Source organism: Bombus terrestris, chromosome 11, assembly GCF_910591885.1.
Source record: "Bombus terrestris chromosome 11, iyBomTerr1.2, whole genome shotgun sequence".
In the NCBI taxonomy this organism is placed as follows: Eukaryota; Metazoa; Arthropoda; class Insecta; order Hymenoptera; family Apidae; genus Bombus; species Bombus terrestris.
In genome coordinates this window covers 1,308,407-1,326,244 of record NC_063279.1, presented here as the reverse complement: position 1 = coordinate 1,326,244, position 17,838 = coordinate 1,308,407, and the positions used below count along the sequence as shown (strand labels likewise).

At 32.5% G+C, this 17,838-nt stretch overlaps 1 protein-coding gene and 1 long non-coding RNA gene across 9 annotated transcripts; one reads left to right on the top strand and one right to left on the bottom strand.

Moving 5' to 3' along the window:
* Positions 1 to 2,252: 2,252 nt before the first annotated feature.
* On the bottom strand, positions 2,253 to 16,947 carry LOC100648908. 8 transcript variants are annotated; one of them, XM_012313325.3, is made up of 8 exons: positions 10,178 to 10,319; positions 9,669 to 10,100; positions 6,693 to 8,044; positions 5,921 to 6,099; positions 5,218 to 5,244; positions 4,070 to 4,300; positions 3,693 to 3,950; positions 2,253 to 3,512 (listed from the first exon to the last, which is right to left on the bottom strand). In XM_012313325.3, exons 2-8 carry the CDS (start codon positions 9,778 to 9,780, stop codon positions 3,314 to 3,316), a joined length of 2,358 nt encoding a protein of 785 aa, XP_012168715.1. In that variant the 5' UTR covers positions 9,781 to 10,100; positions 10,178 to 10,319; the 3' UTR covers positions 2,253 to 3,313. The 8 variants fall into 8 exon arrangements, with proteins under 8 accessions (XP_012168715.1, XP_003398705.1, XP_048266522.1 ...); XM_003398657.4 differs by lacking the exons at positions 9,669 to 10,100; positions 10,178 to 10,319 and adding an exon at positions 16,432 to 16,947; XM_048410565.1 differs by lacking the exons at positions 9,669 to 10,100; positions 10,178 to 10,319 and adding an exon at positions 12,123 to 14,059.
* On the top strand, positions 10,329 to 10,711 carry LOC125386035. The gene is made up of 2 exons (XR_007225856.1): positions 10,329 to 10,419; positions 10,535 to 10,711. It is a non-coding gene; the product is annotated as an uncharacterized LOC125386035 (long non-coding RNA).
* Positions 16,948 to 17,838: the final 891 nt, after the last annotated feature.

Below are 17,838 nucleotides of genomic sequence, written 5' to 3'. Positions count from 1 at the left end.
ATTCGTACGTTTATAAAAATGTATTATCAATATATTATTTATTGAAATTTCGTTAGAACGGTAATGAACATGACTGTCAGAAATATATTAATAAAGTTCAAAATAAATCTAAAAATTTGTAAAAATATAATCACATATTCTTTATATTTAAAAACCAATGATTAAGTATCTTATTAGTTGTAGAGTTCCGAAAATAATATTATACTTGTACTTGAGATTACTTAAAATATACTATACGTACTTAAAATATTAAAAATTCGGTTTCTAATTAATCTCGATCTAAACACTTAAATATTGTATTAATAAACTCTACCGATCGATCTAAACTATACCGATTATACTATATCAATAAATACCAATAAATCAGAAGTTAAAATGATCAACTCAACTTTTTATCAATTCCATAATTTCATTACATGAATACATGATTAATATTAAATTTTCAAGAAACAAGTAATTTATTTCCGTAAGTTCATTCATTGCAAAGAAAATGACATAAACGATACTAAATTCTAAAATAAATTTAAAAAATAGTATTTGTAACATCGTTACCTTCTTCTGTTTTTCATTTTATGGAGTAGATCAGTGCAACTTCTGATTGACTCAAATGTAAATCTTCTTTTTAGTCAATATAATGTATTTAACTTTAACATAAAATAACCAACACTCGTTAATTATATCATGAATTTATTTGAAATGTCTAGTATGTCTAGTTCTTATGATCTATATGTACAGATGATAGTGTGATAAAGTATAATACACGCATATTAACATGTTAACAAATAAATGCTCTAATCTAACATACTAAAAATAATTAAGTTCTAATTTTTCGACTGGGCCCACAAATTTCTTCCTTCTTTTTCTTGTAATTTCAGAATATAGTGCATACTACATTCTATATACTTCATGGGACAACATGAAGCAATTATTAAAATAATTCAAGAAATTCTTCCAACTTGGATATTTATTTACCAGTTTGTATTCGTATTCTCTTCAGTGGCATACATCCTTTTGTAATAATATTTTTGTTCTTATATACTTATATACATACATAAGAAATAATTACTATTTATTTATAACAGCGCTCAATATAACACAAACATATTAGTACAAGAAACATTGTTCATATTGTACTTAATTTATTAAATAAAGTATCCATGATGCACGCGCTTAAAATTAAAATGAGCTAAAATGATACTAATTGCAATTGTATTTCCTTTTCTCTTTCTAACAATAAGTTTCTTTTTACGAAAGTACAAAAATCAAAACCCGACATGTTAAAAGACGTAAATAATAAATATATTATTTTACATATTGTACAGACGTTTTTCACTGAATGCTTTTCGTGTATGAATTTCTTGGGTTATTTTTTTATCATTTTTTTCGTTAACATTAGAAAAGAGTAGACACCAGTCCGTGGTACATAGTCTTTTTAATGGCAATAGAATCTTTGAAGTCGTGATATGACTAAGTGTAATTTATAAATAACAAAATATACCATTTCCACCGTAACAGGATGCCTAAGCCTTTTTTATTATATGAAAATCCATAATGGTCAACATTAATTTATCACTAGAATTATTTTCATACATATACATATATATACACATGTTTCTTTCTTTGCATATACATAGCTTTTTCTGTTTCATGTAATAGTAAAAGCGAATGTGAAAGTTAATCAGTCAATAATATTAATTTAAGCCTCTTTTTTTCAAAGTCAGGATTAGGAGAAATAGCGTACTTACACCCAAATTCGTTTTTCTTAGTTACCTTCCATTTAATTAAACGAATTAAAAAACATGCACGTAAACGGAAATTATATTACATAATTATCTCAAATAATTTTACTTCCGTACCTACATTATTTTTAAAGCGGAAGACCATCTCAGGTGGCTTTATATGTTTAACAATTTGTAAGTTTTCTAAACTTTTTTTCTGCGATACTTGTTTTCATATAAATAAATGTTTTATATACATATACATATATAAAATATATTATATATATAATTATTAATATATATATATATATATAGTATTTAATTAATTTAATTAATATATATATACATATATATATATTAATAATTTATGTTAGCTTTATGAAATATGTTTTAATAAATAATAATCATGAAATTTGCTAATACAAAAAATAAGACAATTTATGCTTTACATAATATAAATTTGTATTTTTTTACATAACTTTCTACATAATTAATAATTATTTTGTTCATTTTATAAAAAATAAAAGAAGCCAATTACATCCTTTAAATGATTGTATTCACATTTGAAATAGTTATAAAGCCTTCACAAACACTGGTAGTAGATATCTCACCAACTGTTAATATGTGTCATATTTTTAATGATATTCTAAATTGCATTTCTTTTTATTGACTTAGATATTTACACAGACAATACTTGAACAAAATTATTTGCATCACTGTGTACGGTGTCTCTGATAAGTGAACTTTCGAAAATAGAGTTTTCCAAGATTCTAAACTTAGAATACTTTTTCTCTAGTAAGATTCACTAAACTTATGTCACAATTTACGTTAAACCATTGTTGTGAATTAGTAACAGTTTTAAATTATTTTTCAGCAATTATCATGATACATATTAGTAATAACTAGGAACTTGAAGAAGCATTACCTCCGTCTCTTTAAATATACAAATGCCAAATCTTTTTGATATCCGTTCAACGTGCAATATAAGCAAGTTCAAACAACCACTTTCTTGCATTTCGCATCTGTTATTGAGTTATCGCATGGCGGCACTTTCTTTCTCCGAATCACATTAATATTAAAACTTTCATTTTATTTATAAAGAAATACTATACGTAAGATACTTTATAGTAGAGGTAGAAAAATAAAATGAGGACAAACAAAGAAGAAAGGAATGGTCTTGTGTGTGTGTGATAGTCACAGTATTTATATTGATCGTTCGACAACTTCCAGTTGTAAACGAAAAATCTTAAAGAAAAGTATTAATAATCTTAATATGTAAAAGCATATCTAAATTGCCAACTGTGCAACACTAGTTTTATACATCTCAGTTTTATTTACAAGTATTCTTTCGTCGATAGATACACTTTGGAGAAAGAAGTAGCTCACAGTATGTCACAGATCCCTTGTATTCTAAAAGGTAATCTTCATTTGCGTGCACTCTTTCTGGCACATGACGTCAATACAGAATAATCTGGTTTACGTTTCTTCAGGGCATATAATAATGCTGACTTGTTACATTGGAGTAAAGGAAACGGCTTTTTTTAAAATGCCGAATGATAGTAATCATAAGTAGGCCAGTAAGGCTGTAGCCAGTCCTAGCTGGTGCGTTGACGTTTTTTGGCAGGGTGTTCTTCAGAAGAATGTGCAGGTGCAGGCATTACCATCTCACCACCTCTATTAAACATATATTTCAATTGAGGCATGTATTTCATTATACTTTTTACTTGTATTAATGGTAGTTCTTCGTTTAAAGATGAACACTTCCCTGCTTCCATTAACATTTTCATTTGTAGCCTTTAAAAGAAAGTATCTTAAATTAAAAGTTATTTACATCAGTCATAATGTGAAGTAAATGTACATTCCTACAAAATATTTTAAGGTAAATAAAAAGGGATATACTTGCAAAATTCTTACTATTGGTAAAGTTAAGAGCATTGTGTACAGACATATATGCAAAAAATAGTACTTTTTTACCTATTTCCTTGATATAAGTCTATATGCAAGACATCTGTTAGGACTTGTCGACAGCTATTAATGTCACATATAGGAAAATACTGAGCCACGAAGTCAGGAAGCGTCATCAGTAATTCAGAATATATATATGGCTTGAAATTAATACAAGGTACCATTTTGTCTTCTACAAGCGCTTTCTGAATTTGATAAGGTTGAACTTGACAGGTTGATATATGTGTTTCTGATATTGGGATCAGTGGCTTTCTGCCTCTTGAATCCCTGAAAATAAATATTTCAATACAATAATAAAGTATTTATTTATTCCCTTTAAAGTAGTTTAGTTCCTATTAAAAATTTAAATATAATATGATAATATGATAAAGTAAACAATGTCATACCTGGAACTATTATTACTACCATTAACTGGTATTAATGGTGGTGGATATTTCGCATGAGATGTGTTATGTACGGATGGTGTATGCCTTTGTGGGTGTAATAGCGTAGATACCTGAGTAGGTGACGGCATCAGAGCTTGTACTTGTTCACTTAAACCTAGCATTTGAGGGTATGTACTTGCTGTAACAGCATTTGGTACACCTAAAGTAGGCGTAGTATATGTTGATGTAACCCTAAAATGGAAACACTCTATGATAAATCTTAAGGAACATACAAATTAGGAAATATATATGATCAACTATAATTATGTAATTTACATGAACTACAGTACTTAATAAAGTTACAAAATGTTTATGTAAGATACAATATTGTACAGAAAATCTACACATTGTTGAATAGTTTGGGAAACTTAAAAGTGTATACTAGTTTAAAAGAATATAAATAGAGAAATATGTACATGAGATATTAATCATTGTAATCAGATTCCCTACAAAATGTATATATTGATTTACTATATTTATGCTTAAATGTATAATAGCATCAAGAGTATTTTATGTATTATACAAATTTCAATATTTTATTAATTAATATTTTAAACAACAAATAAATAACAACAATAAAAGATTAACATAGTTTATTGTTTAAATAATAAAGAAAAGTGTACAAATCAGTCATATATGTATATAATAATAATAATAATAATAATAATAAATACAAATTATTCACATTTTTCACATATATCAATATCTCATTTAATAGCATTTCTATGAAAAAAGGTTGATAATAATATGATTTACAAAAAAAACGAAAAATTGATTTACAAAAAAATACAAATTATTCACATTTTCCACATATATCAATATCTCATTTAATAGCATTTCTATGAAAAAAGGTTGATAATAATATGATTTACAAAAAAACGAAAATAAAAGTATATCTAGAAAAATATAAAGTAGATATATGTGTATAGTAAATAAAAGAAATAAAAACATTAGAAAGAATATAAGTACCGTTTGAAGAGGCAACACAGGCAATATGTAGTTATTGCAGATTTATATAAGTCAAAAATTTGTTAATTATAATGTTCTTGTGCATGCTATCTTACTTTTGTGTAGTAATCATGACTATAGTACATTTTACAGGGACTCACCAGTCATCCTTCCCATAGGTTGGATAACTATACAAAAAAATCATACGTTGTATGTACAAATGCAAAAAGCTATAGTGCAGGTTTTCCAGATAATAAATAATAACATTTTTGCAAATAGTATAATTATATACTTCAAATAAATAAGTGATTCCCTAAAATTCGACACTGCATGCTCATTTTATTCTAGTATACATCATATTAAGATCACTTTTCAAATAAAGCTATTATGAACTTTTAATATGCATTGATAAACTATATACAGTGTGAGTAATAAATATAATAAACATTTTTACACTAATGTAACTACTACATGAATGAAGTTGTATTGAATTAATGATTAATTTCACCTTAAATTTGAGTAACACATCAAGAAAGATAAATTGTAATTGTCAAAAGGGAAATGATATTTAACATATGTATATGATTTGTTATTTAAATATATTTGAGCAAAATATTCCATAACGTGCTTTTTAACAATAAAAACTCACATCTAATATATAATTTACTGTTTTCAATCACTAAATTGGAAGCAAGCATAAAATATTGATAATGCTGTGTAAGAAGAGAGAATGCTTAATATTAAAAATGAAAAGTTGCTCTGAATATTCTAAAGCTTCATTTTAAAAAACATGTACATAGATATTGTATATTAAGAAACAAAGAAGAATAAAGAAGACTTTCAAGAGAACTTTTTATTGCTTACCCAAGATTAGGTTGATTGGAGTGAATTGTTGCTCTGACAAGAGGGGGTGGTTGGGCCTGAACAACATTCTGCATAGTTGTAACTGGATAAACTCCAGGGTACTGAGCTGCTGCACTACCTCCACCCCCTCTACTTCTACTAGATTGTTGTGAATAATTTTTTGGTGCTGTAGATATTTGCTATAATAAAAAATCTTGAACTATTATCAATGAAAAACTCATTAGTATATTATTTCAATTTGTCTTTGTTTGTTAAAATATAATTTTATATATATATATATATAATTATATTTTAATATTTATAATATATATATATTAGGTCATCCCATAAGTTCGTGCCGACTTTTGTATATACATTTCATGTGTCGATTTATAAACATACGGCGATAAGGGACCAATGCACTTGAAAAATGGGAAGAAGTTGTACAACAAGAGGGGGATTACATTTTTTCATGAAACTGAAAGGTATGTAAACAATCTTAACATATATAACCGCTCGAAAAACGGAATGAACTTATAGGATGACCTAATATATATATATATTATACTAACACAACATTGACCCTTACTAGGTTTTCAACTTTCTCAAAAAGAGATAGAAAAAATAGCTAATCATAATGATGTATTTAAAAAATATTCTTACATATTCTAACTTTAATAAAATTTTAATAATATTACAACAAAAATATATAATAATATAAATATATTTTTAAACAACTGGATACTTTTTATTAAATTACATAAAAGCGGAAACATTGTAGAGAGCGACTTACATTGTGCATATTTAGGGACGAAGGCATTCGTACAATAGAACTAGGTTGAGAAACAAGCGCCGCCGTTTGAAAGGTGGGTTGACCACCGACGAGGCCTGTCCAGCCATTAACACTTTGCACTGTGTTCAACATCGGCTGTGTGACGATATTCGACCTGCCTGAAGGTAGTGCTGTTGGCGAAGAATGTGCTGGATGGGTGGTCGCAACGGGTCTAGGTTGGCTGACTCGTTGTTGCACTTGCGATGTGTTTGCGACAGATCCACGTGGTAGCATGTTATGCATAGGGGCAGCACGTGCGTTAACAGTCGCTTTATTCGCACTATTTTGCACGGGAACTGGTTTGGTCGCTGGCGGTGTGGGTTGTTTGGTCCAACCGCCACCGCTACCACTACCTTTGCTATTCACTAACAACTGAGAGTCCATCACTTTCGTCGGCCAATAATCTTCGAACCCCGTGCCGGGCGGAAAATAACTTTTAATGTCATTCAAACTAATCACTGAACATGTTTCACTGGCAAACAGTTCGTTACGAATACCCTGTACTTTGCAACAAAACTTTAAATACGATAAGTCCCAACCCTCGAGTTTTTCCGCTTTCAATTTGAGATTCTCGGTCTCGCCCTCGAAGTAAAAGAGAGGGACGTATTGAAGGCCGTCCTTCACCGTGTAAGGAACAACGGATTCCTTATTTATCCGAATGAATCCACATTTATCAGCCTTTTGTCCATTTGACACGTTTGGATTCGTCCCGGCCGTTAATTTCGTGTAACACACGTCCAAAAACGTATAAAACTCCTTTGCGTCCGAAAGTCGAACCACTAAGTCTTTACACGTAAATGGATCTCTTCCAAACTGATTCTCGCAGTGTTTCACGTTTATATCGGTGAACAATTTACTCTCCGCTTCCGTTATATAGTAACTCCTTATACACGTACAACTGTAGATATCCGAGTGCAGGTAACTCAGGTACTTGTTCAGCAACTTAGATTCTAAAATTCGTACAGCACAATACTTTTCGCCAGAACGAAATATATAAGGTATGTGACAATCGTCGAAACTGGTCCATCCGAATCGGCCTCTTTGGCTTTCATCATCAGGCGGTACTTTGCCTTCCGTCGTAGGAGGTTTCGTTGATACAGCAGTTGACGAATCCGCTGGTCGTTTGTTCAAGTATCCCAGGATACCAGGAAGATTTGATTGTGGAAGGAGACATTGTGGGGGCCTTTGTTGTGGTGGGGCCCCTGGTACTCCTGTGACCATTTTCGCCTTGTTTGCTTCCACCATTTTGGCAGCCAGTTCTCGGATCTCCGCCTCATCGGGAAGTTCTTGCTTAACTACGACTTTATCAAAAGCTGGAAAATATATAATATACTCTTATTATTTTTGATAATTACAAAATAAAGAATATGATATATACATTTATGTGGCATAAATTTTTTAAGGAATATTGAACTCTAGATAAAATTATTTTGCTTAAATGGTTTGTTATTTAACGCTTAAGTGGTACCCATAGGTAACCATAGTAGTCTAAGTTAGATTACTTAATTCCAATATTTAATTTGAATGTGTATTCTACATTTATTAATAATTTTCATCACGAAAAATGCTTATAGAATACAAACTAAAATGAAATACTTTAAAATTAAACAACTTAATCCAAATTACTAAACAATACCAATCGAGAATTAATTAAAATTATATTTTAATCTTATATGTATAATTCTTTTCTTTAACACATTATTTACAATAACAAACACTTAATTATTACAATAACTTATATTCGTTATAAATACTAGACTATAACTGAAATACATAATGTCAGTATATTATCAAGTTTTAGTGAATTAAATAACAATAAATAATCATTATGAATTCTATTTATTTCTCAACAAAATTAAAACATAATAACAAAATCTATAGAAATCAAAATAATGAAAAAATGAATTATTTTTTATTGTTTTTGATGATTGTGTATAAAAATTACAGACGACGATCGATGGAGAAGAGCGCGGGAAAATACATTTATCGTATACCACAAACGATTACAATATATGATCAGTAATGAATTAAAGCAATTATCTTTGATTATTCTGCGGAACGAACTCCCACAAAAATAATAACCCACTAAATTGTCAATTTTATCCATCTTAAATAAGATTTATAAAGTTCGTTTCTACATATATTATACGAAATTTGGCGCTGTTAATTTGTACGAAAGCATACGCGTGTTTAAGACCTACGCGCAAGATACGCACTATCCAATCGAAGTTATTTTTGCACTGTAATTATTGATATTTAATCTAAGTTTATGAATATGAATGACAACTATTCATTTTTCTTATACAAATTTTAATTGTTTTTCCTTTCATACAAAATATAGACAAAGAAAATAAGCATAAAAACATTTTCATAATAGTTCATTTTCAATTAAACATTACAATTCAACTAAATTGCAAAAGATGAATATAATAACACAGCACAAGATTGGTACCGGCAATTTGCGTGATATATACACATATCTAAGATTCGTAATGTACACAGGACTGCAAAATTGTCTAATGTCGGATTAGAAACCATATTTTCCGAGAATTCACAAATTCGAAACTGTAGTTGCGCACTCGCAGTTTTGTAAAACGTCAGGCACTTCAAAACACTGTACACTATACACGTGACATGTGTTAATTGATTATTCATTGTTTAATCGATTTGAATCCCTTGTCATTTACATCGACATTTAAATAAAACAGCCATAAATTACCTTCTGTAAAAAATGAAAACGTTTCTTTTCTTTGAAATCGATGGAAAAAATACTCTCGCGCTCTTTTCAACCGACATCGATTATCAAACGAAAACGAGGGGCTAATCAAGAGTACGCGCACGTGTACATTAAGATACGAGAAAAATTCACCACACTAGGATTTACAAAGACACAACGCATCTTTCGTTAATGATGGAAAGATGCATTTAAAAACGTACTGAGTGACACTTGATCGGGTGCCGTCTGCAACGGACTCCTTTTCTCGAGCCATATGGCGTCCGTGCTGCTATCAGCGTTCACCGTATGCATGTCTGTAATATCGTTCCTCATCCTTGACGATCAACGATGCTTTCTAGCCGAGTCGAAATCACATATCGGTTGGATGAGTTGTAAACCAGCGAAGAGGTTATACGCGGTGCGTCTACTGATGTGCACTGTCGATGGGACGACACACGACCATGTTACACGACGAGACGAGAAACAGGCTCAGACAGAGGAAAAGTTCTATCCTCCTCCTCTGTTTCGACTCTCTCGACTTCGAAGTTTTCACGCTTTCCCTCGACGACGTTTTCACTTTGCCTCTGTCGATTGCAATTATTATAGCAGGTGGCGCGAAAGAGTTTCCGACTCGACTCTCGAGGGATACATTTCTAGGGTAGATAAACGTACGTAGACGGTGGTATCGTTCACACTGACTATGTACATGCTGTTTGTAACACGGGCGTACCTCTGGACCCCGGCGAAGCTTTGCCGTTGATTAAGGAGCTCTCGATTGAGGGTAGCGCCATTTTACGCGGACTTCGCCTCTGTAAAACTGCGATTTCAGGCCGCCCAGTAGGCCATGCCGTAGCATCGAGCTGTCTGCCTGCAGTTGCACGGGACACTAGGCATTCCGCGGTCTAGCCGACCGCCAATCCTTACGGACTAGAGAGGCACGCTTAGTTTTCCACGCTGACTGTACTCCGTTAGGTATGTGCCAGTATCGTCCTCCGCGACGTATCACCACCCGTTGGCTTTAACTTTCCATTTTTAGGAATCTGACGTTACTGTTGCACTCCCTAATGTCCATCGATAATTCTTTCAGATACCCCAATTTTATATCACTGCGGTATTTTTAACCGACAACTTCGTAAATCTGTATTGTATTTTACTGCGCGAAATGTGGAAGTACAAAATACAATGAATTTTATCGAGTATTCGATAAAACATTGAGTTGTATATATACATTACTTGAAAAAATATATACACAACATACTTGAAATTATATGTATTAGTTGAAAAACAAATGACAATAATTTCTTTAAAAAAGTCCTTCCAACAAAAACAAAAATAATTCAGAATATTAATCTGTTATAATATAATTTGTCTATATTTTATATTTAATTAATTGACAATTTGAATTAAAATTGTGTAGAGTATACAAAGATTTCTATTGCTCTGGGTAAAAGGGGATCGGTAGTCTTCCCAATAACTGTCGCCATCTATCCGTCGCACTCAATATTATTAATTATGTTGAATTTTATATCCAGATATAAAATACATACATGTTGCGCATGCGCCGATAATTTAAATAAACATAACGGTAAATATAAATAAGTTAAAAATTGATAATATCGCAACAAAATCCTTAAATTACATTTCATTGTAATAATAATTCATTCGCTACGAAGAAATGTCCATTAACTTACAAGAAATGAATGCTTTATAAGATAGAAGGTTCTGTTTATACTAATTACTATACTTTGGTGTTCGATACGAGAGCTATATAAGACCGTTGCCTGGCAGCAGTCTTTAGTCGAAGCCGATCAGTGACAAGTGAAGGATGTACTCAACTTTCTCTCCCAAAGATAATAAAATTTCGAAGGCGGTAGAAATTATTCCGGTATTTACGGTTTTTTAAATCGTGATTATACAATTTACACACAAGGTATAATTTTGTGCTATATAAATAAAAAACATAAATAAAATACGTAAGATCATTTCAGTTTTCAAATTTCGTAGTAAATAAGTATTTAAATACCGGAAATTGGAAAATAAAATTAAAAAAATCTTTATACGCTATGTTAATACGCATGCTTGTCACGTGTTACATTCATCACTCATACTTCCAACAAAGAAATGTTTATTGTTCCCTCTATATCACCGCGTTTTATAAATTGAGATTTTAATTAAATTTCGGCAATAATACATGTAACAAATATATATTATTAATATATATTTGTATATATATGTTATATATATATATATATATATATATATAAAACTGCACAACGGTTATAATGAAATATACATACAGCAAAATTGGATTTCTTAGATGTTTACAAACAAATAGGTCATTCAAACTTCTTATTTTCATTATACCATAGCAATATCACGTAGAATTTAATTAAATTTTATCTATAAATCCATATATATTTCATTAATTCAAAATCTTTTCTGCATAACTCTCAGAAATCATCGAAATCGTGATCAACATTTTCAACTGCTTTTAATCTCCAGTGTAGTATCATTATCATTTGGCCGTACTTCTCACTTCACTTATTTCAAGAGATTCAGGAAATTATGAAATTTTATACTAGATACGTCACTGAATCTTATAAATAGGTGAACCATATCCTCAATCGGATTTCGCATCGTGTGTCAGGGATCGGCTGCAGCAGCTAGGTACATACCGCTCAAAGAGTGGCCAGGGCCAGCGCGTAAGATCGCGCAGACGATGTGACAACGTTGCACGGTCGATATGCTCTTTCAGGCAAAGTGCCAAGATTGGTAAACGCACGCGGCGGTATATAGTCGTGGTTTCAGGTGCCCTTCCCTCCTCTAACGCCCGCGTTTCACCCCCACCGCCATTCCTGGAACTTACCCGTGGGATTCTGCGTGATGGTGGGGGTTAAATAACAAAGGTGGGGGAACTGAAGCTGCGCAGAACGTTGCCAGACATACGTCGCTGTTTGTGCCTCTGCGCAGCCTTACATACATATACTCGACAGCCTCCTATGTACTACATATGTATTATACTTATTATTTTAATCATGATTTACGGCTGCAACGTTGCCGGTTCTTGCTGCAGGCACGCCCACTTGGTCTCCCTTTTTTCACTTTTCAGTCGTACATACTAATACATAGATGTATGCGGGGAAAAGCAACGTCGCTTGATCGATACTTAAAGAAACATATAAAAACAAAAAGATGTAGAAAGTTGTATTTATCAGCATCGTATGAGCATGTTTACGAATAAAGATACGTCTTTATTAAGATACAAAATAAAAAACCGTTAGCTTTCGTGCATAGATTAAGCAACTAAAACTAAAATAAAGAATATTTAAAAAATCATAACTATATACGTTGTAATTAAAATGTTTATATGCTTGTTACTCTTTTATTTCGATTGTGTTTTTCTATAAATAATTATATATATAACACGGATAACAAAGATGCTAATCTATATGACCGTGCAACGTTGCCATTACAAAATGGCCGTCGCGGCCTTGATTGGCCCGATTTCTTCTATGGCATACGCTGGGCCAGTCGTTTTGGCAACACTGGAAGGTCATAACAATCTATTTATAGCAGCCCTCTATTGCTGCTGTTGCTATGCCAAGTGAAGGCACAGTTCGCAGGGAGGGGAGGGAGTGGATATGGAGGGGGAAGAGATTACTGAAGAACAATATGGCGTTGAACAGGATGTGCTTGTACCGATCTATCCATTCTCTTTGCCATAACTGCATTGTCCTTCTTTCTTTCTAACGTTCACAATCTTTCTCTTACAATTTCCTTCTTCTTCCTAATAGCAACGTATATCATTCATTTTGTTCAATTATGAAATCAAAAGAGCAAACATTACATAACGCGATGAAATATAGTACAGAGAGACACAATTAAATATGATAGCCTTAATCGTGATAAGACGTATGGGACGAGGTTACCATCGCTTTAGTGTTCTGTGATGAGAAAAACAAGGATGATTCGAAGAGTGGGGAGAACAAATATTTGACATATTCACAATAATGAAAAAGGACCGTCTAAATATGCTCTATCATTTTTCTAAATGTAATTTTTTGCGCAACTCAGTAGAATTGCATATGGCGGCGTGCACTTGCAGCAGCTGACAAGTATCGTGGTGTGCGTTTTCATGGTACACAAGCACGCATGCGACTTGGACGAAGCCGCACCGCTTCGGGAATGCTCGGCAAACTTCGTGAAACTGCCTCTTTGTTACATCATTCTTTAGCTCTTATGTAGTACATAGAGGCGGATACATTATATACTGCGTCTGCACATATTTCCCTCCCAGCTCTCGCTCTCGTATGTACAGTGTATATAGCTGCCTTTGCATATATGTGCCGGCGAAGCAAACGGGCGGACGGTCGGAGGAGTGAGATCAGCTCCATGTTACACGAGGCGCACAAATGTAAATTAACTAGAACGGACACTAGAGTATGTAATATGTATATGCGTTTTATCATCTATAATTTTACCAATTATAATAAAGAAAATTCTTAATAATCTTATTCCATATTAAACTATTACAACTTCACTAGATCTAAATAAGTCGTAACTTTAAATAAATCATTATTTGTTTTCACTGTAATATATAATAGTGCCCTTTGCATTTTAAAAATTTGATTATTCCATTACTCAAAAAAAAAAAAATATATATATATATATATATTAAACTTTGCGTATACATATTAAACTTTGTTAAAAAAATATATTTTGCTAAAGTACTCAAAATTACGGAATAAAGATGAACGAAATTACTTTGAAAGAACAAAATCCAGGAGCCTCTTGCATAATAATTTACGAACTAATGATAGTAGTGAATTCATATGTTGTTGGTTATAAACGTCTCCTTTACGATTTCACTATTTTTTGTCAAATAGGATAATCATATAACGCGATTTTTTTTTAATTTAATTGTGAAATTTGTTACTATTATGCAAAAACATTTATTAATATTGATAATTTGTAAAATTTCACTAATGACAGTAGTTCGATTGGAAAAGAGTAAATGGAAGTTTATATGTGTCATTTACAAAATTAATAAAAAAGCATTATTGAAAAAATGTTTTTAGTAATAGATAGATCTATCTTGCAACTAGTAACTGACATCAATAATGTTTACTTTTCATCACGCTTTGTGGCGCCAAAAAGCTTTTGGAATACTTCACATATAAAAAGGATATAATCTATAATAATCTCAATGACAATTTCCACATCTTTTTTATCTACGGTTGATTAATTTTCTTTGCTTTTCCATCTTTTTATTTCAGTTATTTCTTTACTTAATAATAACGAAATTACACATCGATACTGATAGTAATATACATTATGTTATATTTATATGTAATATTATGGCACGGTATATCTAACCATAAATCATTAAAAAGATTACAGTTACTTATAGGAAAATAGTTATAAAACAGGAAGCAAAAGTTCTTATGAGCGTTTTCAATAATGAATGACTACATTTACTTTTTCATTGTACTGATACAAAACAGGCTATATATTATTTTTATATAATAAAATAACCATGTACACAATGTATGCCATACAATGTAATAGTATGTTATTTCCTTATCCTAACTTTAATTTATTCGCGATGCATACAAAGCTCAAAAAATAAACTATCTATGAATAAATGTAGACTTGTTATTATCTGACCGTAATTAAATTTTCATAAAAGAATATATCCACATATAATCTTTCATTAATACAAAAAAGCTTTTAATAAAAGACGACACGCTTTAAGCTTCTCGTAATATTTTTTGTTTATGGAAGTTATACGGTTCTGTAATTTAAGTATTCATTACACACTTTCTTCCCAAAAAAATATCTACGATATTGCCAGGATCATCTTACCGTTTACTTTAAATAAACCGTGACGTCATCTTCTGCAAGCACACGCGGATAAAATGAAATGTGAATTAACATCCTTTTATTGATCATACATCGAAACGTATTGCAAATAAGTCTTGTTATTAACGATTTATCGTCCGTGTAAATATTAAATAGTAATAACCAATACAATGTATGTATATTTAACAGGATATAGATATATTTTTGCAAACACTGAGCACCGTGCATATGTCACCAATAATGTTTCCTATGTGTATTCTTTACTTTTATATGTACAATCACATAACGTAAATACAATAATTGGTAAACATAAACAATCTTAATGAGTTCTTTCCCAGCATTTGCAATCGATGTCTGTATGTATGTCATTCAAATACAATAATACACGCTGATATTCAAACTCAATTAGGACTACGCTGGTATGTGTTTTAAAAGACAATTCACAACAAACATATATCCACGTGCACATAAACGAACCTTAGTATTATATTGAAATTAATAGACATTAGATGTTTTATATAACTGTGAATTTACATGTGCCAAAATAGGGTAACTATGGTACATATAGTGTTTATAAATGACTGAAGAAAAATCTTTAAAAAAGAAAGAAAAATGAAATAGTTTCAATCGTTGCGTTGTATGGAACAAGAAAAGGAATGCAATAGAAGGTAAAAAGTATACGTCAGATTTTAAGAGAACAAGACGTGTATTTAGTAATGTGTCGTTGTTGCAACGGTATATTGTCAACACGTGAGATGCAGATGTTGACAGGTAGTCGCATCGGGGAACCACGTTTCGCCGGGTCTGCACGAGGCACAGCTCATAGAAAACAGAAAACACGACGTGTACCTTCTAGGCACTGGGCGCTGGTACAACCCGTATAACAGAGCGAGAGGGTACGGAGATTGGATGTGGTAGAAATCAAGCGAAGAGTACACAGGAGTACCAAGAAAGGTAAAAAAGGATAGGAGATGAGAATCTAAACGAGAGGGGAATACAGATGGGTAGGAAGAGAAAAAGAGATGGAGGAATATCGGGAGAAAGAGAGGGGGAAACGATACGCGCGAGTCTGTTGTCGCCGCCACCGCGACCACCGCCGCCACCCATAACCTCAAAGCTTACCTCTGTTGATTCGGGTTTCGACGATTTGTACGTCTTCGTCGACGCTCCTGTCGTTCATCTTCTTCTTCTTCTCGTTAACCTGAATGTCCATGCACATAATTCCACAGAACGAAATAACACTTCCGCCACACGGATACGCTACCCTTGCGTTCCCGTGACATTTACATGAAACTGTGTGTGCGCGCGCGCGAAATATAATATACCACAGTTACAGCGGGGAAAGCGAATGGGTCGTCGCACGAGGGCGCCGCGAAATGCGCCTCTGTGAGTTGCGAATCTATTTTGTGGTTGTTGTACTTGACAATGGAGGAGAGATAGACATAGAGACACAACCGATAAGCACGAGGAAGGAAAACGAGAAGAATCTTAAACAGTTTAGTCGGTTGCCTCGTTCGTTATACACGTACACGCAATTCTCTCGCGGCCCGCGTTTTCTGCTGTTTTGTGCGGAGGTGAACCGAGAGGCCGACCGGGTTCCGTCCAGATTTGAATGTGGTACACGTTGCCAGTTCTTTCTCATACCCCCCTCCGTCCCCCTTCCATTCGTCCTTATGTACTTAACGGTTGCGACGTTGCCGCACATCCGGTACCATTGGATAGGTGGTGGGGGAAGAGAATTTTGCAAAAGAGTGGGGGATGTACATAAGTACCTGACAACGACATAGTGGGGACTGCGAAAAGGTGGGGGAGAGCAGGGGGTATGTACATAGGGAAGGGGAGAGGGTTGTTGCTCGGGAATAGGAATTTTCCATGACGCCTCGGGGCAACAGCGACCGTTAGCTAGATCACGTGGTTTCACCGGAAGTTGTAAGGGCGACGCGCCATGATGCGCGCGCCCTCCTTTTCCGCTTTCAAATTTTTTCTTTCGAAATTTGTTTCCGTTAAAATATTTAATTATATTTCAGAATACTTTTTTTCTTTTTCGTGTTTGTTATCATTTATTGTACGAGTCGTCCGAAAGCACATTAATCAATTTCATAAATTGAAAATAGAGGAAAATTTGTATGTTTGTATGAATATACAGTATTATTGTTATTATTATTGAATCGCAAAAAGGTGATACTTTCAAATGTGCCTTTTCAAATAATACAAGTAGTTTTAATTTTTTTTTTTTTTTGTATATATATATATATATAATGCTCTCTCTGCGTGTGTGTGTGTGTGTGTGTGTGTGTGTGTGTGTGTGTGTGTGTATTTGTGACAAGTAATCTTATAGAAGTGAATCATCTGTTTTTTGAAAATTGGATATTAAACAAAAGGTGTTATTGTAAATACTTGACGAAATTTATAGTTGATCAATTTTATCAGTATTTGTAAGTAAATTTCAAAACTATGTTTTCTTCGAAATGTCAAGGACGAGTTAACGTGACACCAAGTCTAAGTATGCATACTTCACATTAAAAGTAA